At 43.5% G+C, this 17,774-nt stretch overlaps 1 protein-coding gene across 1 annotated transcript in view; it reads left to right on the top strand.

Moving 5' to 3' along the window:
* Positions 1-13,548, top strand: part of emilin3b (elastin microfibril interfacer 3b) — a 15,486-nt gene extending 1,938 nt beyond the window's left edge. Inside the window, exons 2-6 of the mRNA XM_030055357.1 lie at positions 8,837-8,959; positions 10,001-10,317; positions 10,537-10,880; positions 11,018-11,368; positions 12,135-13,548. Of these exons, the coding sequence (XP_029911217.1) occupies positions 8,837-8,959; positions 10,001-10,317; positions 10,537-10,880; positions 11,018-11,368; positions 12,135-13,280 (2,281 nt within the window). The 3' untranslated portion in view covers positions 13,281-13,548. The remainder of the gene's footprint in view (positions 1-8,836; positions 8,960-10,000; positions 10,318-10,536; positions 10,881-11,017; positions 11,369-12,134) is intronic.
* Positions 13,549-17,774: the final 4,226 nt, after the last annotated feature.

Genomic DNA, 17,774 nt, shown 5'->3' with positions numbered 1-17,774 from the left:
CGCCAATACATTTATTTATAGTCACACACCACAATAGTGAGCCAATTTATCTCAAGTTCTCAGGCATGCACATTTACAGGCCTGAATCCCAAGGGAACTGATGGCTGGCTCAGGCTAACCAGACATTATTGGCAGTTCTTTTCAAAACCAAAAGATCAATAATGACAGATGACCAGTCGTTGCTTGTAGCTGGTAATATTTTCCCAGATGTGTCTGATACGTCCAGTTGTAGTGCTTATGCAAGGATTGACCCACCTCGGACACAGTGGGCCCCTGGGGATGTGTCAGTGTCAGACAACCACAGATATATGAGCTCAGTTGTTGTCGGCCTGCCTGGTCAGTTGAAATAGAGACTTAAAAATAACAAGTGCAATGACATGCCTGTGAGTGAAAGTGTGTGTCCGCAGTGCATCGGAGTGCATTTGCGCAGGCAGGAGTATGTTTGTTTATGTGTCTTTTTGACAAACAAATCACTTGAGTACATGCAGGATATAAATGTTAACCATTCCTTTTACTGACCGCAGTCATATGGACGAAAACATTCCCATTTCCATCAGGATATCTAAAAATTCTCAGCTGTTGGTGTGCTGCGCACTCATTTTGGCAGTGAAGCATATGATTTCACAGTCGTTTCGGTCATTCGGTTCAACCACTTGCTGCTGTGAGAAAATATGGCTCTCCAGTCATTGATTGTGACATCTCATACAATTACAATACTAGGCACAGACCTACTGTATAGAGTTCATATAGTCCCATTAGTGGAAAGGCTACAAAGTTCACTAGCATTCCTACAAATGTGTTTTTATTCCCCCATGCATTTTTAACTACTTATCACAAAGTAAGGGGAAATTAAAGAAATTATGTTAGAAAAATTTAAAGAATTTGTTTTAGTCTGTTAGGTATGCTCTTGTCAGATGATGACTAAGAAAATATGTTTTCTCTTTTTTTCAGTCTACACTCAAGCACACTACTGGGATAATTTAAGAAGTCTCACTGAGTAGTGCAAATGATAGACTCTCGTAAACATCTGTCACTCATTGTGCACTGGAACATAGCACAGGGATGAAATAACAGGTGAAGGATATCTATAGGTTCAAAGCTCCATTATTAGGCGTTGTATTAAATCAATTAGGATCCCAGCAGATGCCACATGACTTCACTGATCAGATTAGAGATATCTGAGGGGTTATTTGATGATGTATTGGACAGAGGTCATGGGGGAAAGGTCACTGGGTTGGTAGAGGTCAGGGTTCAGGAGCCAGTGTTGTAAGTTTGTGTTGAGGGTTCAGGGGACGACAAGAATGGAGCCAGACTCCTGCTAGGGGTCCCAGAAGCTGGGCAGTAAACTCCCAAGATCCTGACCAACAACGTGTCCCTATAACCCACCGCTTTGACAGATCTCTCTGCGGAGCTGTGTGAGATTTTGATGTCAACACATGGCAAAGCCTGAGCCTGAATTCTTGCATCATGACAGACTTTTGACACTACATCCCTCATCCATCATAATGGAGTTCCAACCTTTCCAATTTTTTTCTCAGCACTTGATTTGCAAAGATTTACCCGACTTTATTATCTTTCTTAGAACTTCAATCTCTTGGTTTATTCAAGGGCTACTTATGTTTACATCACAAAGGCATTCATTTCACCCCCTCAATATATATAGTGTTGAAGCCTAAGTACTCTGTTTAAAAACATGTCTTTATTTCACAAACACGGGCAGCTTTTCTACTACTAAAGTAGATTATGTGGTGCAGGAAATGCCTGGGGATAAGCAAAGCTGTTGTATAGTCTTGCACTACCGGTGTTTGAGCCTCTTACTCTGCTTCCAAAAGAAAACACAGCGACAGAGAATAAATGTGAATGTGTTCTTTGAAGTGTGGCAACTTATGCTCAGAAAATGGTTTTGCTGGTCATATTTTAACCACTTAAAAATGATGAGAAATTGAATTTAAAAATATTTCAATATGTGCACAATTTTATTGCCGTAGCAAGGATTACAGGCTAATAGCCAAAAATTGAGCAAACATAAAAGTTATGAACTGCCTTGAAGGCATAAGGAGCAGAGCTAGCTTGGAGCTGACCTTGTGTATGGGTGACAGAGGGATCCCTTTGGTCTTAGAGAGCTGGAAGTATCACTACTTCGCTTTAACCCTAATCAGGAGCCACAAGAGCAACGTCAATCAGCCCTGCACGATGGGGCCTACATGACCTGCCAGTTGGCTAGAAATAGTTTCATTAAAAGCTTCGAGAGGGAAAAGATGGGCCCTGGAGGAGCTTTGTTAGTCCCAACAAATGGCAGTTAAAGGTCCTATTTAAGATTGCATGGTTCTCTATCTGGCCCACCCCAATCATAAATCTGTCAGAGCCAGCAGTATTGGTCTGGGTTCAAACAGTCAGGAACCCTGCAGGTGAGAGTCTGGTTAGTAATGAGTTGGATGAGCCCTTTAGTCCCTCAGTGTCAAAACAACCAAGGCATTGGGGGAGAGAGTGGCAGGTTAGGAGGCCAAAGATTTCGGGGGCATGATGAGGCAACACAGAGGAGCTTCGTGAGAAAATGAAACAGAAAGAATGGGAGAAGTTGTATGATGTGAGGGAATGGAGACAGAGCCATGACTTGTGCAACGCGAGGATAATTAAACAAAGATTGCCGGAAGATTGCAGATACTGCAGAAAAAGAGAAAAAGAAAGTAGGCTCATGAGAACAGGGGGATAGAAAGGTGAGTTGTTTTGAGCCGAGCAGAGGGTGGAGGTCTAGCAGCAATAATATTTGTCAAAGCGCTCCATATGAGAAACCGAGATGGGAATTCTGCTTTCCCCCTGGGAGGCTGTGAAGGGATTTAAGAACTGTAATGCTATACTGGAAATATTTACAGTGGGACCTGACTGGCAGTCAAAAAATGACATGCTCCAATGACAGAAAAAAGACAATATTTTGGCATTTTGAGGGGAAGTGCATGGGGGGAGAGAGAGGACAAGTGAGTCGGGAGAATAGACAGTTGTTACTTTTCTGTCATGGCTGAAGGAGCTGAAGACGTATATTGATTGTGGACGAGGAGGGTAAGGTCAGGTGAGGCTGGGTGAGGTCCAAGAGCCTTTTTACACTGATTACTCTGAATCAGCTTTGTGCACAGAGCAAATCTGGGTTGGGAGATTCAGTCAGGGTACGAACCAATTTGAGACGTTTCTTTCTTACCATTTGGGACTTGTCTTGTTGGTTACAGTTGCTGACTTGTGAGAGAGTAAAGCACAAAGAAAACTCTGTGTTCTTTTCACACATGGCACATGAGGCAGAAATATCTAGAATATCATAAATACCTAAAATATACTAGAAAGTTTCCAACGGTTGTCTAGCAACACTTAGGAGGACAATTTGCATTTTTGGCTCCAATAAAGCATCTAATGGATCAGCGCTGTAACAGTCTCTCTTGTAGACAGTACGGGGTTTGGTGGAATAAGGAGGAAAGGACAGCATGAACACAATTATGGATTATATAATTGCTGGGGATGATTCATATTTGCATGAGCAAATACTGCTTATGCCAAATAAGTCTAATATTGTTTGAAACTGCATGAAATACCAGATGGGTGGAATTTAGCCACATTATAATAATTCAGATAGAGTTGGGTAAGATGTCAGTCGCTGAAAAGCAAACTGAATTTGCTTTTAAATGCTGTCTTATGATCGTCTAAACTTCCTGGCATTCATTGTATTGTCCTCAGCGGCCAACTCCACCCATCTGTCACACAGGAATGTTAAAACAAACTTCCAAAACGTATTTGCAAACAGTGTTTAACCCAGGTCTCCAAATGCCACAATGGTTGAGAGATGAGGTGTGAAAATAGCTCAGGGTAGAGTTTCTCTTCTTCCCTCTGATCACAGATCATACTGGATCAGGCTTTCTCATCCTTTTTTCCCCAGTGCTGAGCTTAACACACTGCCTTTTTCAGGCCAGAGAGCCTCCCACGCACAACCAGCCCAAACAAAGTTCTCACCTACACTGCGGCAGCTGAACTTCGCCAAGAAAATAACGTTCACACACACCTACACACACAAGACAACACATTATCCTTGCATTACCCGTACCATATCCCCACTCTCGTTCTCACATCTGACCACTTACATGCATACACACCATGGGCTCATATTTCTGGCTATAAAGCTCTTGTAATCCTCATATGCCTGAGCTGTGTGGTCTCCCTGGACGTGAGATAAAAGGGCCGAGAGCGCCATCCCTCCCCTGTGTGTCTGTGTGATATGAGTGCCTGTGTAGGAGTGGGCGTCCATGCATGCACTCCTCAGCAGGGCTCACGTTCACTGTCACTGTCTCTCAGGTTGAAACTCCGCTGACACCTGATAAAAATCTGTTTGTCTGTTTCTCATTTTTCCAATATACACAATTCTTCACAGTGGAGGAGGTGACCGACTGTTGCCCTGACCCGGCACTGTAGCGCAGAGGGAGAGGGATTATCTGAGCACTCTGCTTTGATTCTCAGAGAGCCAGAACTCCACAGCCTGAAAGACACCTGCTAGGATAAAATATCACACACAGACCCAAATGACATTGACAGACTTGTGAAAAGAGGTAAAGACAGAGCTGGAGTGAGCGAGACAGAGAGGAAGGCAGAAATACGCCGAGACGTGGAGTGTCTCGGCGTAGGAGAGGAAGGTTGCAGAGTTTTTTGTTTTTTTTTTTTTTCTGATGTGCATCTGGATTCCTGCATTTGAGGCCACTGTGTGTGAGACTGAAGGTTGCTGGATCTCCCCAGATGTGCACCTGACAAACAAATCGGAGAGCGTGGTCAGTTTTCACTCCTCTGATCAGCCCCTGTGGGTAATGGTAGAAGGGTCACACACACACACACACATTTACACATGTCTGCTCTCCATCAGCTGTCAGACATCCCTATATGCTTATAGCAGTTTTTTTTTTCCCCCACTCGCACATAGTACACAGACAAGTCATAAAGAACTTTTTTTTTTGCTGTCACTGCTGTCAGTAAATCTGTCATTTATGAGGAGGAAACTATAACCGTTAAATCCCATTTTGATTTTACAGTTTAATTCTTAAACCACGCACTATAGGGCCTCATAGAAGAGACATTATCTGGGTAACACTATACTGACTTTTGCTTCACTCCATTCATCTCTGTAGCTGTTGTCATGTGAATAAGGTCACATTACAAGAGCTCTCCCCCCAAAAAAAATCAGCATAGCTGAGTATTGCTATTATTATGTGCTTGCCTTGAAAAGGCAACACATCTTATTATCTTGCATATTTCTTATTTTTATTATTATATTTTATTATTCCACTCTTTTTCGGCGCGCTACTCCTCCTACAGCTTTGGTTTTAGGCCCACACAATGAATTGGGAAAATGTGTGGCCCCATTGGGAGAGGTGTGCTATTACTTTTATAAGGAATCCGACCCACGGAATTCTCAAAATTCCAATTTTCCTGAAAATTCCGGCCATCCGAAATGAATGGCCAAAACTTCAGAAGGCTCCAGGGCCCAGAGCTTTTGACCTGCATCCACGCATCAAATACGAAAAATGTGCATCTTGTGGAGATGAAGAGGTGTGTCAATTTTCAAACCGATCAGACTTTGCAATTTTTCATAATTCACGATTTAAATCACGATTTTGCCCTCATAGAAAAATAATGGGAAATCGGCAGACACTCATGCATTTTCAAAGCCTCACAGCTCCCTCATTCTTTGGCTCACAGACTCCATTCAAAGCTTAAATGACTCAGCAGATGTTCAACTTTATGTGTGTCATCTTCAATTTTTCATGTCTGCTTTAGTTTGGCATAAAACACAGTTTAAGTTTGGAGTTATTTTTGAGCCGCCTCTGACTTTTGAATGAGTGTGTATTGCGTGAGCTAGAGTGGCATTCCTGAGGGCTAGAGTGGAGCAGCCCTTAAAATTCGCCTAAAACTTTTGTCTTTAACTTGCTCTCCTGGCCACAATTTTCACTCCACATGCATAATTTTTTGGAAAGTAGTAGGAAAACTAGTTCTGCTTTGAAAAATGTAAATACAAAAGCAAAGTAGCTTCAACTTTTTAAACTGTGACCCTTAACGAGGCAGGAGTGCCAGCTCTCTCCCCCATAGACTCCCATTATATCTGGAATGCAAAGTCTCAGGAGAGAAGCAGAAAGACACACTTTTCCAACTCGCTCTAGGGTGGGCATTTTTGGGAGTTGGAAAATAATTTTGACACAGTTTGAAAGCCCAAAGCCTTACCTTTCTCATGGTACATTTTATTTTCTGCTCGGACTTACTATCATTGCCAAAAAAGCATTTGTTTGACCACTACTTTTAGGTGATTTTTCACAGAAGCAGCACTGTCACTCATGCTGTGTGCTTCATAGAGCCTCTTTTCTGGCTCCGCCCACACAAGCCCCAGTAGCACAGTGGATAGTGTCTCTGCCTGCCATGCAGGAGACCAGGGTTCAACTCCCCGCCTGGGCAAGAGCAACAACACTACACAGCCCACAAACAGCATAGGGCTGGCGGTTTAGCGCATGTCCAGGCGCTCGCAAGGCAAGCACATCAAAGTTTCTTCAGAAACTTTATAAAGTCTAGTTGTTATTATTATTCACAACAGTATATCAATTCTCCTGCTCCTTGTATCAGTATGTATCATTAAGGTACATACTGGTACATTTTCATACACAGCTACATTTTAATATACTGCTAGGTATGTCCATTGGGCCGGTTCTGTCTTAATAAATTGGGATGGAAATTTTTCTATCCAAGTGTTACGCAGTAGGTTGTAAGCTGAGTTTATACATTCTAAGTCAAGTCTGTATTGAGATACCATGATAGAAATTGTATTGTGACTCATGTGTTGCAATACATATTGTATCATATCTCAATATGCAGCAGCCCTACACATTACATGAATAAATCTATCTATCTGTCTATCTATTTATAACTATGTATCTACATCTATTTATTTATTCATAATCTATCTTTGTTGTTTGTTTGTTATTTTATTTTTTTATTTCATTATTATGATACGCATTAACAATCTCACCATCTCAATATCCCAGGTAGTTTTTTCTGAACTTCTTCTACAGTGATTCAATAAATCAGCTGTGTGAGTTTGAAGTGCTTAAGGACATCCCATAATACCACATCAGGTCAGGTCACACTGTGGTTAACCGCTTCCTTAACAACGCATGACCTGGCAATAGGTTGTCAGGCTGGTATGAAAGGAGCTCTGTCACTCTAACTCCTGCCCTTTTCCTTCCACCGCTATTAACATACGTCAACACAGGGAGAGTGGTGACACACACACATGCGCTCACATGCACTCTGTCAACACAGTCAGCACTTGGTTTCTTACAGACGCCGACTGGCTGTCCTCTGAACCTGTTAACTTGGCATATAGACACTCTTCAGCCCCCGTCTCCCTCCTTTCTATTTGTCCTGAAGCAGCTGTGGAGCACCATTAAGCATCGCATGTGTTACTGAATGCTCCCCTCTGAATGGGAGAAATGCTTCACATGTGAGCCTAAACAGCACAGATCATCGTTTCCTGTGTTGCACAGGAGCCAAGGAACATTTAGCAGTTGCTATAGCTGCATTGGCAATGAAGAGAGAAAGTAAAGGGTGAGAAGGAGAGAGGGAAGGAGAGAAAGAGTGTTTGTCCAGTATGATGCAACCAATGGTCAAAGCAGTTATGGTGAATTTAATATGTGTTGGATTCTGGACACGTAATCCTTCCAGGGTTCAAGACAAATTTGGCCACGTCTCAGTGATTTTTATTGTCTGTTTCCCTTTAACATGTCAGCATATATGAGTTTTGCACAATGAGCATAATTCTATAGCACTGAACTAATCAACAAAACTTTTTTTTTTTTTAAGTTGTTTTAGGTTGGGGTTGCAGGTGCTGAAGTATTTTACCAGGAGACTTAAAAAGAAGGGAAAAATAGGAGAATCAGAAAGCCCTTCTTGTTAAAATTTTGCTCTTGCAGCAAAGCTAACACCTCTTTTCATCATCCTGATACACACCAGTGGTGAGCCTTAAGTTGCAGTTTGCTGAAGTTTGTTTTGATGAAGTATTGAAACATCTTTCATCATTATATAATATATTGAGCTCCTCTGTGAAAAGCCCTCCAACACACCCTAGACTTGCCAACAAAAAATGCAGGTTGAAATTAAAAAATAATTTATCATGGACAAAAATCTGGTATGCAGCAAGATGATTTAGCACAAAGATGATCAATATGTATGTAGAAACAGTCCAACAGACAACATGCCCAAATACACATCCTTTGTTGTTGAAGGACTGTATGAATCAGGCTGTTCCTGTAGAGCTGGATGATACAAGTTTTGACCCCTGTTTGTCAAAACTATAGCAAGCCTTTCATTATTTCATGGACTTGTGTTGGTTCACATAGGAAAACCTTTCACATTTCCGACTGAAAGGGGCTGAGCTGAGGTAAGGTTTCATATTTAAAACAAATTCTATTCAGGAAGGAATAGGTGTCTCGGATTTTGCCATCGCCCAGCAGGAGATGGCGTAGCCCCAGTGCTTCCAGCGGAAATATCAATGTGAATGGGACTGCGTGCTGTTTGAGATCTTGTCACTCAGCTGTGCAGCTGTGTGTTTAGTTAAGAGAGCGCAGTTTATTCTAACTTGAATGACAAATATCTAAGACATTGGGTTTGATAGGGAAGGATCAAACAAGTGCTGTTGTTCTTGTAAATATTTCTCTTCGGTCATTCTTTCACAGTTTAACCACAATTGACATTTTTGCATTGATACGTCATTGCTGGGGGGGAAAAAAAAGCATTCGAATCTATTTTCATTCTTTCATCTTCACAGAAACCACTGTGCCTATGTGGTCCAGAAGAATATCACATGTACGATGCAGGATGGCATGGCTACCTATGTGAAAGCTGAGTACACCACCAAGTGCATCTGGGGTCAGAAGTGTCCTGTTGTCATGTAAGTTGTCACACAACCACAACAAATAACAAAGGACTGATGATTGTGATTGTCTCAGTGTAATAGAATTTGACCAGTGAGGAGTTTGGCTTTGAACTTGCAACACAACATGTCTGTGCTGTAAATACAGAAGTCAATAATAACTTCAACATCACCACTTTCCATTGAGAAAAAAAAACTGAGGCATGGAGTACTGTATAAATAAGAGGATGTATTCTGCTGCCCTCTGGTGTTCATATTATGTACTACTCATATTATGATCTTAATGCCCACAGCTGCAGGCACATCTGTGTTTGTACTCAGTGATTCTCTGCAATAGAAAGGCCACTAGGGGAGAATGGTGTTAATGTTCCCAGTTTTGATAATAACTGAACTGTTTCTCTAATGTATGAACAAAAGATATTAGCTACTGTGTTTACTGTTTTAAAAAATGCTGTAAAATCTGTGATTTTTGTCATCAACCCTAATATTTTGATTATTTCACTTTGATTAAATGAAAGTGAAATGAGAGAAATGACCAGATTATCATAATTGTTTTTGTATTGTGTAAAGGTGGAAGTGGACATAAGCATTTATACAGACATGCTTGTGATGATATGTATTTATTTTTTATTCTTTTTTAAATGAGTTTCAAAAGCCCCGAGTGGATTTTCACCTCAAAACAGACAGATGAATCACTGTTTGTGTGTGCGTGTGAGTAAGAGAGAGAGAGAGAGAGAGAGAGAGAGATTTTGATTCTAAATCAAAAATAAATTTCATTCAAACAAGATAACACTCTGAGGTGTGGTGCTGACCTAAGTTCAATCTTCTGAAAGCCACATCGTTTACATTACACTTTATTTTAATCTCCTAATCTTTCTGTAATCCATGCTTAATCCCATAGAGAACAGTGCCCATCTATCCATCCTCTGTACTTGCTCCACACTTCTAATTAGTACACACAAATGCAGCACAACTGACAGGATCATATATTGCATCACTGTCACAGTTGTTACTCTTCACCTCTGATAGCAACATTGTTTTCTATCATGCTACCTGTAGGTACAGGACTTTCTACAAGCCCACATACAAGGTGGGCATTAAGACAGTGACTGAGCTGGAGTGGAAATGTTGTCCTGGCTACTCTGGAGATAACTGCTATGACGGGCCGACCTCCCTGCCTGATGTCATGATGCCACCCTTCAAGGCCCTGCCCCACCGACCAGGGATGAAGGGCTTCCCCCTCGGTCCCAGACCCCCCCTGGACCACAAGCCTGGAGCAGGCCACCTGGAGCCAGGCAGGCCCTTCCCCAGTGTGCCTGACCATAGACCAATTCCCTCAGGACAGCTGCCTCCTGGGAGTGGAAAACCTAACTATGGTAAGCCAGACCCCGGTGATTTTAAAGTACAGAGGACACACCATTTTTTCCCATCATCATTCATCAGGATTGTAGTGGTTGCCACTGTAGAATCCTTGAATGCTGTGTCCATCAGTACTGCAGGATTTTCCCAATAAAATCAATCGCCTAGAAAGTCTACAATGGCTACACATGTATGTATGCTACTACTTCTACATATCTCCTCTCTCCATATTGCAGGAAATAAGTTTGGGATTTCAGGAGTGACTGGTGAACGTCTGGACCGTATGGAGGAGGACCTACGTCGCCTCACCCAGGGTCTAGACACTCTTAATGGAGTTGTGGCTGGCCTGGAGGAGCGCTTGCGCACATCCCTCCGAGATGACACTAGCAAGATCCTGGACTCCCTGCTCACTAGTCCCCGTGTGTCTGACTCCAAAGTGGGTTTTGGGGTGATCCCAGATGGGACACCTGATGGGCTGGAGGGAGGAGAGCGCTTCATTGGCTTTGGAGATCTAGCAGGCAGGGTAACAGAAGTGAAGGATGAGCTTCGGGCCAAGACTCACATCTTGGAGGAGATTCAGGTACTGTGCTACTTTGATATTGCTAAGATCAGCTGAGTTAAATAGTACAGCTTAATCAATGTATCTGTTTCTCTTGTTTCTCTCCCTTGTGCGCTCCTTTTTCCTCCTCCTCTTCACCCATCGCTCCTTCCCTCCAGGGAATGGTCCTGGGTCACGATGGTCAGCTGAAGAGACTGTTGGATGCAGCCACCGGCAAACCCATCTCACACCCTAGCTCCACCACTCTGCTGGAGGAACTCGTGGACGCCAAACTGGCTGGGGTGCGGGCTGAGATCCTGGATGGGTTTGAGCGCCGTCTGACGGGTCTAGAGACCCACTGTAATGAGAAGATTGGGGAGGTGCAGAAGCAGTGTCATAAGGAGCACATGGACGGCCAGGAGCAGATGCAGCAGTCTTTGGATGGAAGAGAGACGGACCTTAGAGAGGAGTTGGGCTCTCTGCAAGCTCAGATCCAGGGCCTCACTCTTACTGAGAGCTGCTGTGGACAGGTAGCTGTAACACTCAGATACATGTGAAACTATATTTGGTAGGATGCAATTCAGCCAGCAGCATCTAAGAAAAGGAAAGACACACAGATAGCCACACACATTGTATGGCCTACACATTCAATGCAGACATATTCAGTAAGGAACACACTCATATAGACAGCTGACAGAAAGTAAATCTAGATGTGCAGCAACCAGGAGGAGCCCTACACTGGGTTGCCAGTGGCAGATTTCTGTGATAATGCCTAATCTAAGGTAGAGCAATAGACTTTTTGCCCTGAGCTACACAGTGCAAGGGTTGTTTAAATAACAGTGATAATAATTATGTTTTGAGGTTGGCTTTAAAGGTCTCTACAATTAGCTTTTCTAATCATCAAAGGGAATTGATATCAAGGACAAGGGATGAAAATGCTCTTCAGCTTGATTTTTTGATAGCAGGGACAGTAAAGTAACCAGTGCCCTGTGATCGAGAGCTGCAAGGAGGTACATAAGAGATCAGATTAGATAAATGTGGGTGTGCAAGTACCTGAAAGGAGGAAGCGCGTTTCCAGAACACAGTGTGAATGTACCCAAGTTGTAGACAAATCTTAAGCCAAATACTTTTCAGGCTGTGTCTTTGAACAAGTGAGAAATCTACATCATGGATCATGGATTAAATGAAATACAAAATGACAGGCCAGTGTTTTGACTTGCATTAAACCACTGATTTACATATGACTGACATGTTCATTGTTTTACTAATGGACTAATAATTTCATGATTATTACAGGTGAACAGTTTGTCCCACCGGGTGTTGTTACTAGAGGAGTCCGTCAAAGGTCTGACAGAGTCTCAGAGACAGCTTCAAACGGCCCTCACTGACCAGACCATCCATGTGGAGACGCTGATTGAGACCCGTCTTATAGACATGGAGGGCCGTCTCAATGCTACTGAGGGCGGCTTGGATGGAATAGGAGGGCTCCCTGGAGGCCTGGATGGCTTCAAGAGCATGCTGGAGGACAAGCTTAAAACCCTGGAGGAGAGAGTGTTTGTGGCTGTGGAGGAGCTGAGCAATGCCACTGCCCCGGCGCTGCTGGAGGGCCAGGTGGTCCCAGCTCTGGAGACAGAGATTGAGTCGGTGAGGAGGAGAGTGGAGGGAGACCTGGATGGCATCCAGAAACAGTTAATTGACTTGGAGCTTCTTTGCACTTCCTCTTGCTCTCCATCCACGCCACCAGCAGGAGGTGTGAGTATAGCCGAGGTGGAAGAAGAGTGTGAGGGGATGGAGAAGAAGATGACTACCCGCCTGGATTCCCATGCTGATCAACTGGACCGTCTGAACAACACCCTGCAGAACCTGCTTTTCCGTATCATGCAGGAGGACACGGAGGGCTCAGTCCAAGGAGAGATCACCCTGCTCAAAGTCAACATCAACTCAGTGAATCGCACCCTGAAGGGCCTGAGGGACTCTGTTAGCTTCATCGCTAGGGAGGTGGGCCATGCCAATACTAGCTGGGAGCAAAGAGAGAACCAGCTCCTAAACCAGGTGCAGGGCATCACCAAGCTCGTTGGTCACCAAGCCTCCCTCCTGGGGGCTGGGGAGCGGCGGCTGGCACAGCTGAAGTCAGAGCTAGTGGCCTTGAAGAGGAGGCTGGCTGGGGAGCTGCAGGGCTGTCGCAGCACAGCGCTGGGAGTACAGAAGGAGGTGAAGGAGGTGGACAGCAGAGTGAGCCAGGTAGAGGGCCAGTGCAGCAGCCTAGGCGAGCTGGCAGAGCACCTGGAGAGGATCAGGGCCGAGCTGGAGAGACACTCAGACTCCTACCTGGCCGAGGTGAATGGCACCCTGGCCAACCATTCGGACCAGCTAGCTGAGCTTAAGGAAGACATCAAAGATTGTGCAGCCAAGGGAACAGCGAACCCAAATGGAGACCAGTAGCATCTAAGCTACAGAACAAAAAACAAACTTGTGTGTGCATCTCATTAGGCTCAAATGACTTCCTCTGTTTCTCTCCTCGCTCTTTCAGCGCCCACTTTCATTTCCCCTCCCCCATATGTGCTGATGCAAATTAACTGGACCGGTGAAAGCAATTTCCCATAAGCCCCCAGCCTAGAGCCTCCAGCTGTCCTGGGTTTTCAGCTCAGTGAAGTGAGTAGAGGAGAGGCAGACACAAGAGTAGAGTAGTGAGATACACCTATGGTTGTATAGCTGGGCAATATTTTCCCTTGAGATTTTATTCTATAGGGCATTTTTTTTCTCTCTGATCATGATTGTTTTGTTTTCACATTTTAACTTTTTTAACTTATATGAAGTGACTGCATTGTTATGATAAACTGTTTATATTAGAGTTTTTTTGTGTAAAAATCATAACAAAATGAAGTGAATGATATGGGACTAATAAGCTGCTACGGGTTTCTACTGACAAGCACACTCGACACCCTCTGTGTGGACACTTGTCTGATCCTTTAAAAATACTGTACGTCATCTTGGTGCTATATGTTTTTGAAAACTTTTGTTTCACATGTGTAAAAATGAAATGTATTTCTCCTTTGGCCACTGTGTTCATTTCCTGCTGCACTGTTCTGGTTTCGCTGCAGTTCCAAATGTTGCCACTAGGGGCCAGTGAAAACACATTAAATGACATGCTTGGTAGAGGAGTAATGAAATCCAAAGCACTTGAATGTTGTTATTAGAATTACAGTATTTTCAGAAACAACTGTTTAAAGTGGGTGATTTTCTAAACACATGGGGGGGGGACTCATACTATCAAAAGGAAAAAAAAGAGGGTTAAATAATTGAAGTTTTAAAATGACAGCCACCAAGGTTTTAATTTTAAAGCTATAAAGTTAACCTGAAAATAATGAATGAACGATGGAAAGAAGATAAAGCCACATCACACTATTTTGCCTTCGTTATCCATTATCAGGAGGGCTATTTTACCACTCAGAATGAAAACAGCAGACAGTTTTTTTGAGTTATGACTAAGCCTATGGTCAGGCTGCACAGTTTGCAGGTTTCACAGAGCATCAGCACATAGTTTATGGAACAGCAACATCCCTCATTGATTAAAAGTGGCTGACAGCTTGTAATGGGGACATGAAATGTATCATTACTCCCCGCTGTGCAGCATATTGACTGGAGGAATATGAGGTGACACTGTGTGGACTAAGCAATTTCTGAGGAGTATGTTTCTGCTAAAAATCCCTGACATCGCCAAATTGATACAAACAGTAAACAGTGCTCTTTTGAAACCAGCATCTTTGAAATTGCACATGGGCACATTTGATAAAGTTTGAAAAATATTACACCTCAGGAGTTTATTTATTTATTTATTTATTCATTCATTCATTCATGCAGCTGGTGAACATCGCATTAACATTAGCATTCCCTGACACATCTGTGATGACCTGGTGGCAGCACGGAGAAAGTGAAGGTGGCGGTCAGTTGTTGAGGTGAGGTCAAGTTGCCAAGGGGCAATAGGTGAAAGTGTAGAGGATATTAAAGTGTGTAGAGTCAGAGGTCAGGTTAGAGTCAGACGCTTAGTTGTAATAAACAGAGCAGAGTCCAATGAGCTAAGAAAATTGGTTGACCTGCACCCACAAAGCACCGTCAGCAGGTCTTCTGTACAGCATCAGCACATACTTTTTAAAGACAACATCTTTCACTAACCAGAACAGGATGAAGCAATTACAGCATAATGAAAACCAGAGGTTAGATATAAAAATAAAAGTGCTGGAGGGGCTGTATGTACAGAATGGTTGGAGAGGACGGAGGTCACAGGAAAAGGGAGGATGGGCGTGTGGGAAGAAAATGCAGGCTGGGGGAAGAGGAGGGAACTGGAGCATTGATGGAGCAATAGTCATGAGCATGAGAAAGAGGAAATGGAAGGCACAAGATGGATGTAATAAGAGATTAAAAGAATATAGGCAGTTGCTATCAAGGAGAGGAAATAGGGTAGAGTAAGGATGGTGGTGAGAATCAGATGATGGAGAAGGGGAAATGAGAGAATGAAAAATGCTAAGATTTGTCAACTGATTGACTGCGATATGACAAGAGCAGGCCATGCAGGAGAAGAGAAAATGGCCAGTCACACGGACAGAACAATAATGCTGAGGAAGTGGAGAAAGGCGAGATGAGGAGGCGGACAGATGAGGAGCAGATGGGGTGACTCTCTGCTCATCCCTGGGCTGCGTCACTTGTGTCCCTGACAGGAGAGCGGGCAGGAGTCACAACAAGGCCCCGGGAGCTTTTAGCCAGGATAAAAAGGCACACGTCCACATACAAACCAAATACACACACATGGATGAGTACGCTCACACATAAACAGCACAAACAGCATCAGCATGAGCTTAAACCCCAGGGGCAGGGAGTAGCTGTATACCCTCTCCCAACCTACTTTACCCTTACCCTCCCTGGGGAGGCAGCAAGACACAGCGGGCTGTCCCACTGTTGACCTGGAGATAACACAGCACAGGGAAGTAGGATATGGGAGGATGCGGGTAGAAAATAGCACGAGAGAGACAGAGGGAGCAGGTTGAGTAATGCTGTAATGCTGGGTAATGCTCACACCTCAGACCATGACAAGTTGTTATGTAATAGCGCATGACATTACAAACGTGAATACATGTGACATCCACGAGTGGGTTTCTCTCTTTCTCTTTCACACGGGCATGGCATGTACACATATACGTGCATGTTCTCATGCACATACACACGCGCTCCCGTAAGGCATGGTTGTTCTCTCGTCCTCAAACATCTGATTTAACCAGACATGATAGCATGGACCCTTTAACACGTGATGTCAGCACATGCAGCATATAGAACATACTCACAAAGCTAAAAATTGTGGAAAGCTGAAGGGCATGTCTCTCTGATTGTCTCCCAGTGCTGATCTGCTGTTTACAATGGGTCATGGCCGATTTTCCAGCCCACACACACACACACACACACACACACACACACACACACACACACACACACACTCAAACACAAAGGCATGCATAGGAAGTGCGAATGAAGAGACTGATACTGTTCTGCACCACTGAAGGACACAAATTCAGTGAATCAACTGTTTTGTGACACAGAGATTAAGACGCTCTCGGCAGGAGTGGGGCACCGAAACAAAGACAGTCATGCGCACACACACACACACACACACACACACACACATACACAAGCAGTATACAGAGCGAAGACGCCACTGATGCTGGCATCAAAGCCTTTGAGTGGCAGAATACTCAAGGGTGTGGATGTGGATGAATTAATAAAGGATGTGCATGAGAACAGTGTGATTGTGCTGGTTGGCTTGTGATGTATATGCATGCCAGGACTACTCTTAAGATCTTAAGAGCTGCTCTCTGTGTGTCTGACAGCTAAGTGACAGTGGTGTTAGCATACCAAAGCCTTGTGTTTCACAGACTCCATTAAGATGTGGCTACTCCAGCCAGGCTTTTACTCTATGCCTCTGCCAAGCATCTCTCTCTCTCTCTCTCTCTCTCTCTCTCTCTCACACACACACACACACACACACACACACACACACACACTGGAACTGCTAAAAAAAACTGCAAAACTGCAAAAGAAAATGGGGCATTTGTGGTTATGATAAATGGACATGTTTTTACTAATTTTCAAATACACAAATCCAACACATCATATTAATGTTTTATTAATGTCTGTGTAAGTTTAATGGCCATTGCTCTTTTTCCTATTTTTTTTCTCCTGAAGGAAACAGGATACAAAACAAAACAAAACAAATGCACACTGACAACACAATTTGTTTCCACAAGTTACTTGGAATATGAAATATAAAACTTCACATCTACATGCCCAATCCATGCCACCTAACATTTCCTTTTCCAAGCCATAATTAAATTATCATCTGTCAGTCCCACTAACTAGCAGAGATGCGCTGTTAATGTGCTAAATGCCACTGGGCTGGAACCGCTCTGATTCACTGCATCTTAAGTGACCTCTCATCAAAGTGTCTCATTCTGCTCCCCCGTTTTACATGCTGCCTCTCTGGATGTCAGCAGCTGGACATCCCAACAAGCAGCATCATTGTCCCAGGCACAGGAAGTGTACATGTTCACACACATTCATACACACAAAACTGAGTTCTCAGCTGGGCAGTCTGCATGACAAAAAAAGGCAAGGGGGATTATAAAAAGAAGTGTGCTAAAAAAGAAGGCTCTGGTCTCAAGACTTTGGGATTTTGTTACTGTGGATCACAAGAGCCATAGCCCACTGTCTCTGAGCCAAAAGCATGCACAATAGAGCTCTGTTAGGGCATGAGTGTTTAAGAGGCAACGTGATGCTATCTACATCCCCGCTTACAGTGCAGATGGAGCCAATTTCTGATGTACTTCTCAGTGTTCTGTCTCAAGCAGAGGCAAGTATAGTATTGTGTTGCAAGAGTAATTGATTTCTGTC

The sequence above is a fragment of the Myripristis murdjan genome, chromosome 7 (assembly GCF_902150065.1).
Source record: "Myripristis murdjan chromosome 7, fMyrMur1.1, whole genome shotgun sequence".
NCBI classification, from domain to species: domain Eukaryota; kingdom Metazoa; phylum Chordata; class Actinopteri; order Holocentriformes; family Holocentridae; genus Myripristis; species Myripristis murdjan.
The sequence above is the reverse complement of the archived record's forward strand: the minus strand, read 5'-3'. Positions and strand labels throughout refer to the sequence as shown.